Source organism: Dendropsophus ebraccatus, chromosome 3 (assembly GCF_027789765.1).
Source record: "Dendropsophus ebraccatus isolate aDenEbr1 chromosome 3, aDenEbr1.pat, whole genome shotgun sequence".
Classification (NCBI taxonomy): domain Eukaryota; kingdom Metazoa; phylum Chordata; class Amphibia; order Anura; family Hylidae; genus Dendropsophus; species Dendropsophus ebraccatus.
This window is the reverse complement of record NC_091456.1, coordinates 190,003,201-190,015,643: the sequence shown is the minus strand read 5'-3', so window position 1 is coordinate 190,015,643 and position 12,443 is coordinate 190,003,201. Positions and strand designations below refer to the sequence as shown.

Sequence of the window (12,443 nt, the reverse complement as noted above, 5' to 3'; positions counted from 1 at the left end):
CCAACGAGGAGGAAACAGACAGTATAAAAGAACGAGCCCTTTGAACCCGAAGAGCGCTGGCCAAGGTCTTGCCAGGCTTATTGCCAAACTCAAAGTAATGACATTGGCAACGCGCCAGGGAGGCCTTGGCATGCGACAAGGTTAGATCCCGTAGTTTGGTATGCAAAATGGCCAGTTCCGTTCCCGTAGCCAGCGTGAGGGTCCTCTTATGTTGTTTGTCCAAATCAGCGATCTGGGAGACCAATAATTTAATTTTGGCAGAACGTTCCTTTTTACGATGGTGAGTATGAGGTCCTCTTCTAAACGAACAAAAAAGAAAAACAGGCAGTCGGCACTTACTTTGCTTTGCACCAGTAAAAAGTCCAGAGATAGTCAGCTGTGTGAGCAGTCAGCAGTGGGTGGTGCACATGTGGCGGCTAAGCAAAGCAAAACAATCTGAACAAGTACTAAAAAGAAAATGAAGTCGCAGCAACTCACCAGCTGGTGAGTTGCCGCAGCTTCATTTTCTCTTTAGTACTTGTTCATGAGGTCCTCTTCTTATTCAACACTAGGCTACCTTACACAGCCATCCTGGCAGAGTACTGCACCAATTAGCCAAGGTCCCCTAGACAGTCCCTGAAACTAAAATCAAGCAACACTTCTACTATCAGTCACTACCTCAAGCACTATCACCTGTACCTGCACCTACAAAAGATATTTCTCCTGGATTGCACTGAATTTCTCAAGTAAAGTCATCTTCTGGTTAAGTACTGGACTCTGCGCACTCGCACCTGTACGCACCTGGTCCTACCCTTTTCAAAGCCTAGTGGTTGTGTACCTGGGGGTGGGAATCACCACTCCTGGTTACTGTGACAAGTGCCTAAATAATACCACCACACTAGCCGACTGTAACGCCTGGACTAGTGGATCCACTGGACCGTCACCAGCGATGGCACTAACCTCCCCAGGGAGCGGAGTCTAAGGGGCCGCTGGTTTTCACCAGAGCCCGCCGCAAGGCGGGATGGACTTGCTGCGGCAGGCGACCCCCAGGTCGCTACCCCTGGCTTGGTTGCTGGTGACGGCAGGCGAGGCGTGGCAGGAGCAGTAGGCAGGAGATGGTGCTGCAGAGGTCAGTGGACGTAACCGCAGGTGACAGGCAATACACAGGAGCAATAGTGATGCAGGGGAACAGGAACCAGGAACAAGGACTAGGGACAAGGTGGCGGATAGGAATCAGGAACAGGGACTAGGAACCAGGTAACGGACGGGAATCAGGAACAACAGGGAGCTGGGCCAAACGCTATGGGAAGCATGTAGAGGCTCCAACACCAGGGACAGGGCATGCTGGGATTTATAGGGGAGTGATTGGGTGCAACTACCAATTAGGTGCGGACTGGCCCTTTAAATCTGAGACAGCCGGCGCGCGCGCGCCCTAGGAGGCGGGGACGCGCGCGCCGGCCGGCACAGACGGAGGCAGGAGCGGGACCAGGTAAGGCGCCCCCCGGGGCCGAACATGTAGCAGCGCCGGGTCCCTGCACCGGGACCCCGGCAGCTGCATGGAACCTGCAGGAACCTCTTGATGAGATCTTGGTCCAGGATGTTAGCCTCGGGTTCCCAGGACCTCTCCTCAGGACCAAATCCTTTCCAGTCCACCAGGAAGAACCTTCTCCCTCTGACAGTCTTCATGGCCAGAATGTCCTTAACAGCGTAGACGTCGTCAGAGACGGCTTGTGGAGCAGAGAATGAAGACCTATCGGAGAACCGGTTCAGGACCACTGGTTTTAAGAGGGAAACATGGAAGGAGTTCGGAATCCGCATAGTGGGGGGTAGGCGGAGTTTGTAGGTGACAGGGTTGATGCGTCTTAGCACTGAGAAAGGACCGAGGAATCGAGGGCCCAACTTGTAGCTGGGGATCTTGAGTCGGACATATTTGGCCGAGAGCCAGACTTTGTCACCTGGGAGAAAATTCGTGGCAGGTCTCCTCTTCTTATCAGCCTGGTCCTTCATGCGTTCGGAGGCTTTGAGTAAGGACTGTCGAGTTTGTTCCCAGATCGATTGCAGGTCAGATAACAACTCCTCCACGGCTGGGACTTCAGAGGATGGAGAGAGAGGCAGAGGAGGACGAGGATGATGCCCGTAGACCACATAGAAAGGGGACTTGCCTGTGGAAGTCGAGTCCAAGTGGTTATATGAGAATTCTGCCCATGGGAGTAGATCGGACCAGTTGTCTTGGCGGCTGGAAACGAAATGGCGTAGGTAGTTACCCAGAATCTGATTGACTCTCTCCACTTGCCCGTTAGTTTGAGGATGATAGGCCGATGAGAAGTCCAGCTTCACTTGGAGTTGCGAGCATAGGGCACGCCAAAATTTAGAGACAAATTGAGAGCCTCGGTCGGACACAATGTGAAGAGGAAGTCCATGCAGGCGAAAGATGTGTCGGAAGAACAACTGAGCCAGACGAGGAGCAGAGGGCAGACCAGGAAGGGCCACGAAGTGAGCCATTTTAGAGAAGCGGTCCGTCACCACCCAAATAACAGTATTGCCCGCAGATGGAGGTAGGTCTGTGATGAAATCCATCCCAATGTGGTGCCAGGGATGATCCGGGACTGGCAAGGGCAATAGTAGGCCGGCAGGTCTTAGACGGGGAGATTTATTCCTGGCACAGACTGCACAGGAAGCCACAAAATCCTTGACATCCTGGAGGAGATTGGGCCACCAGTAGTGACGGGAGATCAATTGCCCGGTCTTTTGGGCTCCTGGATGCCCGGCTACCAAAGAGGAATGCCCCCACTTCAAGATGCGTTTACGGAGTGCGGGGCGCACATAAGTCTTCCCGGGAGGCAGTCTCTGCAGAGCAGAAGTGGCAACTGGCACCAGGCGGTCGGGAGGTATTATGTGACGAGGAGATTCCTCCTGCCCCATGACATCGGATGCTCGGGATAATGCATCGGCCTTCAGATTCTTCTCGGCTGGACGGAAGTGGATGGTATAGTTGAACCGAGAGAAGAAGAGGGACCACCGAGCCTGCCTGGGATTGAGGCGTTGAGCCGATTGGAGGTAGAGGAGGTTCTTGTGGTCCGTGTAGATGTTAACAGGGTGTTTAGCCCCCTCTAATAGATGACGCCACTCCTCCAGTGCCAACTTAATGGCCAGGAGTTCACGGTCCCCAATGGTATAGTTCCTCTCGGCAGGGGAGAAAGTCTTAGAGAAGAACCCGCAGGTTCTGGTCTTGCCTGATGTGTCCCTTTGCGAGAGAACGGCTCCTGCGCCCACAGAAGAAGCGTCGACCTCGAGAGAAAACGGCCTGGAGACATCCGGGCGGACCAGAGCAGGAGCAGAGGCAAAGGCAGACTTGAGGCTATTGAAGGCTTGTTCGGCCTCTGGAGGCCAAATTCTGGGGTCCGCCTTCTTTTTAGTGAGAGCCACTATGGGTGCGACCAGGGTAGAGAAGTGAGGGATGAATTGCCGATAATAGTTGGCGAAGCCAAGGAAACGTTGGATGGCTCTAAGTCCCACCGGGCGTGGCCATTGAAGGACAGCTGCGAGCTTGGCTGGATCCATTTGTAGACCCTGGTCGGAAACAATATAGCCAAGAAATGGAAGACTGCGCTGATGAAAAACACACTTCTCTAGCTTGGCGTAAAGATGGTTGGCCCGTAGTCTTCGTAGGACCTGACGCACTTGTGCCACATGAGTCTGCTGGTCCGGGGAGAAGACCAAAATGTCGTCCAAATAGACAATGACGCAGACATAGAGGAGGTCTCGGAAGATGTCGTTCACGAATTCCTGGAAGACCGCTGGGGCATTGCATAGGCCGAATGGCATGACCAGATATTCGTAGTGCCCATCTCTGGTGTTGAAAGCGGTCTTCCATTCGTCTCCTTTACGAATACGGACCAAGTTATACGCTCCCCTGAGATCCAGCTTGGAGAAGATCTTAGCTCCACGAAGACGGTCGAATAGTTCAGGAATAAGCGGGAGAGGATAGCGGTTCTTAACAGTCACCTTATTCAAGCCCCGATAGTCTATGCATGGGCGGAGGGAACCGTCCTTCTTCTGGACAAAGAAAAATCCAGCGCCAGCTGGGGACGTGGATTTACGGATGAAGCTTTTTTGTAAGTTCTCCTGGATGTAGGAGGACATGGCTTCAGTCTCGGGCACAGAGAGAGGGTATACTCGACCACGTGGAGGAGAAGCCCCTGGAAGAAGGTCTATAGGGCAATCATAGGCTCGATGAGGTGGTAGTGAGTCCGCCTCTTTGGCCGAGAAAACATCGACAAAGTCTTGGTAGTCCTCTGGTAGCCCGGATAGAGGCTTGACATTAGCAGGAGACCTTGTAGAGCACTTGGATTGAGGAGATCTCAGACACCGGTTATGACAGTTCTGGCCCCAGCTGAGAACCTCCCCAGTTCTCCAGTCCAGCCTAGGGGTATGGAGTTGCAGCCAAGGAAGACCCAGCAGGAGGTTGGAAGAGGAATGGCGCAAGACATAGAAGGAGATCCTCTCCTGATGCAAGGCTCCCACCTGGAGGACTAAGGGTGCCGTCTGGCTGTACACCGCTTCGGTAAGAACCTCCCCTGTAACCGAAGAGATAGACCGGGGTTGGGCTAGCTGGATCACGGGTAGCCGCCATCTTTGGACCAACGAAGCAGAGATGAAACTGCCAGCAGAGCCAGAGTCGATGAGGGCAGTAGTCTGGAAAACTTGCCCAGAGGGTGTCTGGATGGAGACGGGCATAGTCAACCTTGGAGAGGTGGCATTCACACCTAGGGAGGCCTCTCCCACCGGACCTAGGTGCGAGCGTTTCCCGGACGCTGAGGGCGTTGAGGACATCTCTGTCGATAGTGATCCGCGCCACCGCAATAGAGGCAGAGATTCTGGTCCAGACGACGGTTCCTCTCATCAGTCGTCAGGCGAACACGTTCCACCCGCATAGGAACTTCTGGAAGCGGCTGGGACATAGGAGCAACGGGATTCTGGAACACCGGTGCCAGCCGAGGATGGCGACGGGGCAGACTCAGACGCCGTCCTTGCCGGACCTCCTCCTCTCTCTCGAAAAACCTGGTGTAGACTCTGGTAGCCAGTAGGATAAGTTCGTTCAAGGAGGTAGGCAGGTCCCGGGCAGCGAGCACATCCTTCACTTGGCTGGACAGGCCCTTTTTAAAGGTGGCAATCAGAGCGGCCTCATTCCAGTCTAGTTCCGCAGCCAGGGTGCGGAACTGGATGGCGTAATCACCAACGGAGGAAGTACCTTGGGATAGATTGAGAATAGCAGTCTCAGCCGAAGACGCACGGGCAGGTTCCTCAAAGACAGAGCGGAACTCGTCCAGGAAGATTCGAAAATTGGCAGCCACCGGATCATTACGGTCCCATAGTGGCGTGGCCCAGGCCAGAGCTCCTCCTTCCAATAGGCTGATAATGAAAGCCACTTTAGAGCGCTCGGTGGCAAACTGACTGCTTAAAAGTTCGATATACATAGTGCATTGGGTCAGGAATCCTCTGCACAACTTGGGGTCACCTCCATATTTACTTGGGAGAGCCAGTCGTAGTTTTGAAGAGGCTGCCGGAGGTGATGACTGCTGAGCTGTGGTATGCTGCTGAACGGCTGCAGTCAGTTGTTGAATCAGCTGTGACTGTTGCTGAATCTGTTGAGCCTGTAGGGCGACCACTCGGGCTACCTCGCGGATATCAGGCACCTCGCCGGGATCCATGGTTGGAGCCTACTGTAACGCCTGGACTAGTGGATCCACTGGACCGTCACCAGCGATAGCACTAACCTCCCCAGGGAGCGGAGTCTAAGGGGCCGCTGGTTTTCACCAGAGCCCGCCGCAAGGCGGGATGGACTTGCTGCGGCAGGCGACCCCCAGGTCGCTACCCCTGGCTTGGTTGCTGGTGACGGCAGGCGAGGCGTGGCAGGAGCAGTAGGCAGGAGATGGTGCTGCAGAGGTCAGTGGACGTAACCGCAGGTGACAGGCAATACACAGGAGCAATAGTGATGCAGGGGAACAGGAACAAGGACTAGGGACAAGGTGGCGGATAGGAATCAGGAACAGGGACTAGGAACCAGGTAACGGACGGGAATCAGGAACAACAGGGAGCTGGGCCAAACGCTATGGGAAGCATGTAGAGGCTCCAACACCAGGGACAGGGCATGCTGGGATTTATAGGGGAGTGATTGGGTGCAACTACCAATTAGGTGCGGACTGGCCCTTTAAATCTGAGACAGCCGGCGCGCGCGCGCCCTAGGAGGCGGGGACGCGCGCGCCGGCCGGCACAGACGGAGGCAGGAGCGGGACCAGGTAAGGCGCCCCCCGGGGCCGAACATGTAGCAGCGCCGGGTCCCTGCACCGGGACCCCGGCAGCTGCATGGCATGGAGGGAGGTCGCGGCGGCGGCCCGGAGCACGGGACGCCGCCGCGGCCGTGACACCGGCTGCTAACCACACCGAGCGACCCCAGGTCCCAGCACTAAGCTTTCAGGTTATACCATATACATAGACAAGTCAGAAGCCCTATTGCTTCCAGGTCCCCCAGTTCCATGCTGGACCTGTGTCTACCCGTTCCACTGGTGTTCCTCTACAATCACATATCTGTGAATCGCTCCTTCATCTGGAAGAACAACAATCCTCTTCCATCTTCTATAACAACCCAGATCTAATTGGGGCCAGAACTTTCCAGGTGTTCGGGCATATAACATAGCAATAGCCTCCAGTCCAGCTTCCTGATACCATCTGCAGTGACCAGACATGGAGGGAAGATGGATCAACCTGTCACAGCTAGATTTCATATTTTGGAATCCATGTTGAAGACATCTGCCCCTCCCCCCTAAGCAGCAAGGTATGCCCCATTTGTCCCCCTGTATGTGTGCATATATATATCATACACTCATACGCACACTGTCCCCTCGGAGCAGTGCTATATACTTACCTTTCACGTTCTAGCACTGTCTCCGGCCTCACACACAGAGCGTCTGCCAGCTGAGAGCACTGCTGCTGGAATAGGCACCGAGTATAACCTTCTCCACCCTGACAGTATAGGCCCTGGACCGGGGAGTCACTGTGACGTTTCTTGTTTGGGGAGGGTCATTCAGAGAGCTGTGTGGAAGGCTCTGAACACTTACCAACGACGTATGTAGCCAGAGGCCGGCCGGGTCAGGGACGTCACTGCACCACGTGACTTATGCAGAAAATGAAAGAAAAGGTCGTGATCTGCCCCCAGTAACGCCATGCTGGTTGGGGTTCAGCAGGTTATCAGTATGTAGGGGGTCAATAGTCCTATTTTTTTGTTTGAGAAGAGTTTCCGTTACTTTTCCTACTAAGGACGTCATCTCCCCGGCCTCCAGCTTCTATATTCTTCTCCCTGACACTTCCTGTGGATGGGAACAGATCTGATCATTCTTATTATGTTACATAAAAAAAGAGTAACTTTCCATGTCTGTAATATGTTTAAGCTTCTATTACTGGGAAATAAGAGAAATGGTGTTTTCTCCTTTGCAGATGATTCTACCAGGAGCTCAGGGGGACATCAGATCTCCTCAGAGGATCATATCACACAAGATACATATGAGGAGCCGTCCACTATCCCAGATACACCCTCAGCCCCTCACAGCAAAGATCTCTCATCTCATCCTGTTATACAAGTCCCATCTTCTGCTCCATCACAGCAAGCTGACATTTACAGAGAAGACGATGAACATCAAACAGATAATACAGGAAAGTCTCAGTTTTCATGTTCAGAATGTGGGAAATGTTTTACTCATAGATCAAAGCTTGTTTCCCATCAAAGAATTCACACAGGGGAGAAGCCATTTGCATGTTCAGAATGTGGAAAACATTTTACTTGGAAATCAGTTCTTGTTACCCATCAAAGAATTCACACAGGGGAGAAGCCATTTTCATGCCCAAAATGTGGAAGATGTTTTGCTCAGAAATCAGTTTTTGATAGACATCAAAGTTCTCACAAAAGTGAGAAGCCATTTTCATGTTTAGAATGTGGGAAATGTTTTAAAAGGAAAATAAAACTTGTTGAACACCAAAAAATTCACACAGGAGAGAAACCATTTTCATGTTCAGAATGTGGGAAATGTTTTACTCAGAGAACAAAGCTTGTTACCCATCAAAGAATTCACACAGGGGAGAAGCCATTTTCATGTTCAGAATGTGGAAAATGTTTTACTCAGAAATCAACCCTTGTAAGACATCAACGAACTCACACAGCGGAGAAGCCATTTTTGTGCCGAAAATGTGGAAAATGTTTTGCTCACAAATCAGTGCTTGATACACATCAAAGATCTCACAAAAATGAGAAGCCATTTTCATGTTCGGAATGTGGGAAATGTTTTATTCAGAAATCAGATCTTGTTATGCATCAGAGAACTCACACAGGGGAGAAGCCATTTTTATGTTTGGAATGTGGGAAATGTTTTACTCAGAAAGCAAGTCTTCTTAACCATCAAAGAATTCACACAGGGGAGAAGCCATTTTTATGTTCAGTATGTGGGAAATGTTTTAATTTGAAATCACATCTTGTGGTTCATGAAAAAATTCACATAAGGGAGCAGCCATTTTCTTGTTTACAATGAGGTAAATGAATATAAAGAATTCTAAATCATTATGAAGGAAAATTTTATAGTAAAAAAATAGAGATGAGCAAATTTACAGTAGGAAGGAAGGGAATGGCTTCTTTCCTATCTGCATTCTGCTCATCAGACTGCCGGCTTTGAAGTCTGCTTGAAAAGATGGATCCAGTCCTGGGAAACTCCTCCCACTTTCATAGGACTGGATCCATCTTCTCCCAATACTCGGGGAGGAGCGGCACGGAGCCGAGCAGACATAAAAGATTGCAGCCTGATGAGCAGATGTCAGATAGGAACAAAGTAATTCCCTTCATTCCTTCTGTAAATTCGCTCATGTCTAGTAGAATAGTTCTGTGTATAGTATTAGTAACTGTACTCACTGCACTTACTGACAGCAGCTCCCTGTGTACCCCATAGAGCTATAATCAGGCTCCCCTCTGCCAATGGTGAGACTAACTGTTCCTTCCATACTTGTTATTACCTATTCAGTCTCCTTCCCCCAGTTCTGAGCTGCTGCTTTCTACTGAAGACACAAAAATCTGTGTGAGCTTTTCTCTCTGTCTCCTCCTCCCCCCTCCCTTCTGAGACGGCTGATGTAAACAGGTCCCTATCGGCAACTTCTGCATTACAAAGAAGCTACAGAGTTGCAGATAACGGCTATGAAGTAAAAATAACAGAAAAGGTGTCTGCTTTTTCTTTTAAATTTGCGGACGTCTTTTTCAAGCAACAGAGGTTATTTTTTTAGTTGTTTACAAACAGTTTTTCTTTTTCTATTGTCTCTACTATTAAATTCAATGGACTTTTCAATTAAAGACTCATCCAATGAGCAATCAGTCCACCTGAACTGGAATAATGTACTAATAGCCGTCATTGCACTGACAGGCGGCCAAACCGCGAAATAACAGATGTCATTTTAAAAAATTTTGACTGAAAAAACGTTGTGGCAACATAGCCAAAGCCTGCCAGGGACTTGTTTACATCAGCCGTCTCAGAAGGGAGGGGGGGTAGGAGAGGGAGACAGAGAAAAGCTCACACTTCAGCAGAGAGCAACAGCTCAGAACTGGGGGAAGAAGACCGGATAGATAATAACAAGTATGGAAGGAATTGTTAGTCTTACCATGGGCAGCAACATATCAAAAGTTATGTGTGAGTAAAGTACCCCTTTAAGTATAAATGACTATAAATATTTCTTTCCTCTTGCGTTTTATCCCCTACAGTCATGTGATTCTTTATCTTGTGCCAGAATTTCTGTTGAAGAATTGGGGGAAAACACTCCAAAAAACAACAATATGGATATAGAAATGATGTTTTATCCCCTCTGTATTAATCTATGGGGAAAAATGTGGAAAATGCAGCGTAGTCTGTCTATATCTGCATGTGATGCGATGCTAAAAATAATAAAAAAGACTTTGGGAGCGGTAACGTCTTCTGTGTGAACTAGTCTTTAGAAATGGTGAATTACACTTGGTGAGTGGTGAGGATTTCGTCACTCCTCAATGTAACACGGCCAAAGAGACCTCTGCCCGGCTCGCTGCCATCCTCCTGGGGTGATCTCCCACTTCCCCGAGCTCCGAAATACCAAACAATACACAAACAATGGAGAGCGAAGGTGACATCAGATGAAACCGTAAGTATCATTATAGAAGGATATATAAACAGAAGCACTGCACTTCCAAAGGTTTTATGCTCGTGACAAAATTGCCATGGGGTCCAATGTAGCCCCTCCATATGCGAACATTTACATGGACTACTTTGAGAATCACTTCATCTATACCCACCAGTCATTTGTAGATTTTGCCCACACCTTGCACCGCTATATTGACGATATTTTTTGCATATGGAGGGGCTCATTGGATTCCCTTCAGGAATTTCATACCTACCTAAATTCGATCTACCCAGAGTTACAGTTTACATTGCATTATGATCATTACGAAATTAATTTTCTCAATACCCTTGTACTTAAAAGTGCTTCTGGGGACCTGTCGGTTGACTTATACACTAAGCCAACGGACAGAAATAGCCTACTCCATTACAGTAGTAATCATCCGCCCAACGTTAAGGAGTCTTTGCCATGCTCCCAATTCAGTCGTGTAAAAAGAATAGTCTCAAACTCTGAGAAACTTGAGACGAGACTTAACGAGATGACACCAAAATTTTCTCAACGAGGCTATCCATCTAAAATGTTGGACAAACTGAGGAAACCCACTGAGAGACCACGTAAGCCCGTAAGATTGGTAAACGTATATCTTTCATTCACAAATTCCACCCCTATAGCAACAAAATCACTAGTGTAGTCAAGAAACATTGGTCAATTCTACACCAGGTCTTACCCCAAGTAGAGGCGTTTGCGAACCCACCACTCTTATGTTATAAGAGAGAAAAGAACCTTCGTGACCATCTAGTGAGAGCTGATATAGGTACACTTAGTCGTAGACCAGTGCAATGCTTCTTGGGTCCACCCCAGGAGAGCACTTTTCCATGTCACGAACTGGAGAGAATGGAACGGCTGCACATCCCATCTATGGCTGATACTAATGCCGCTGGGCCTATATTAAAAATCAACACCAGAGTGTCTGTATATGAATTGATCAAGCCATATTGCCCCGTGTACCACCGCGCAGGTCCTCTGGTCCACACGGGTCCCTACGCTAACTCCACACCGTGTCGGTCAGCGACCGCCAACCCCGCAAAGCGTGCACGTGCAGGGAAGGGAGGCCATGGAACGGCCCTGCAACCCCAATGTCACAGGACCAGACCCAAAAAGCCCCACCAAAACCCAGCCAGCACCACCGGCAGGGAAGGCTGCCCCCAAACGACACAAGTATGGATATGGTATTACACTTACCATTGCTGCTCTCACAGAATGGGGAAGACATAGGGTCCAGACATGTGAGCACAGGCATATCCTGCTAATTTAGGTCATGTGGGTCTTATAAAGGAGTGCGAGCTGTTCAGAGAGGGAGAACTGTAAAACACGAACTGGAGAGAATGGAAGGGCTGCACATCCCATCTATGGCTGATACTAATGCCGCTAGGCCTATATTAAAAATCAACACCAGAGTGTCTGTATATGAATTGATCAAGCCATATTGCCCCGTGTACCACCGTGCAGGTCCTCTGGTCCACACGGGTCCCTACGCTAACTCCACACCGTGTCGGTCAGCGACCGCCAACCCCGCAAAGCGTGCACATGCAGGGAGGCCCATTCTGTTTGCCACAGCTATGGTGAGTGCAACACCTCATCCAGACTTGTGCTGTTTGGGGGCGACCTTCTCCGCCGGCGGTGCTGGTCGGGTTCTGGTGTGGTGTTTTTGGGTCTGGTCCTGTGACATGGGGGTCGCAGGGCCGTCCCATGGCCCCCGTTCCCTGACTGTGCGTGCCTGCGGGGTTGGTGGCCACTGACTGGCACGGTGTGGACTTAGTGTAGGGACCCATGTGTATCAGATACCGGCACGAGGTACATGGGGCAGTATGGCTTGATCAATTCATACACAAAATTCTGATGTTTTTTATTTAGCCTAGGGGCATTAGTATCAGCCATAGGTGTGAGGTGCAGCACTCTTTTTCTTCCCTGAACCGCACTTTTCCATGTCTCCATTGCTCTCAGTGCTCGTCAGTAACCAAAGGCAAGACCTTTACTCACCCCCACACTGGAAAGCAATTTCCTATCCGTGGCTTTTTTACGTGTGATACCAATTTTGTGGTATATCTTATCAAATGTCCCTGCGGTCTTAGGTACGTTGGGGAAACCACACAGAATATCCGAGACCGCATCTCCAAACACAAATCCACTATCAGATGTGGCAATCTTCTACTTCCCATCCCCAAGCATTTTTCTGACCGAGGACATTCCATAGCTCAACTCAGATTTCAAATTATTGAACACATCCC

General features: G+C 50.0%; 2 protein-coding genes across 2 annotated transcripts in view; both read left to right on the top strand.

Annotated features, from left to right (window-relative positions):
- LOC138786850 (oocyte zinc finger protein XlCOF7.1-like) overlaps positions 1–9,600 on the top strand; it is a 37,220-nt gene extending 27,620 nt beyond the window's left edge. Inside the window, exon 3 of the mRNA XM_069963921.1 lies at positions 7,714–9,600. Within this exon, the coding sequence (XP_069820022.1) occupies positions 7,714–8,558 (845 nt within the window). The 3' untranslated portion in view covers positions 8,559–9,600. The remainder of the gene's footprint in view (positions 1–7,713) is intronic.
- The window catches only part of LOC138786775 (zinc finger protein 501-like), a 64,013-nt gene that overhangs the window by 5,548 nt on the left and 46,022 nt on the right, over positions 1–12,443 (top strand). The gene's annotated exons all lie outside the window — the stretch shown is intronic.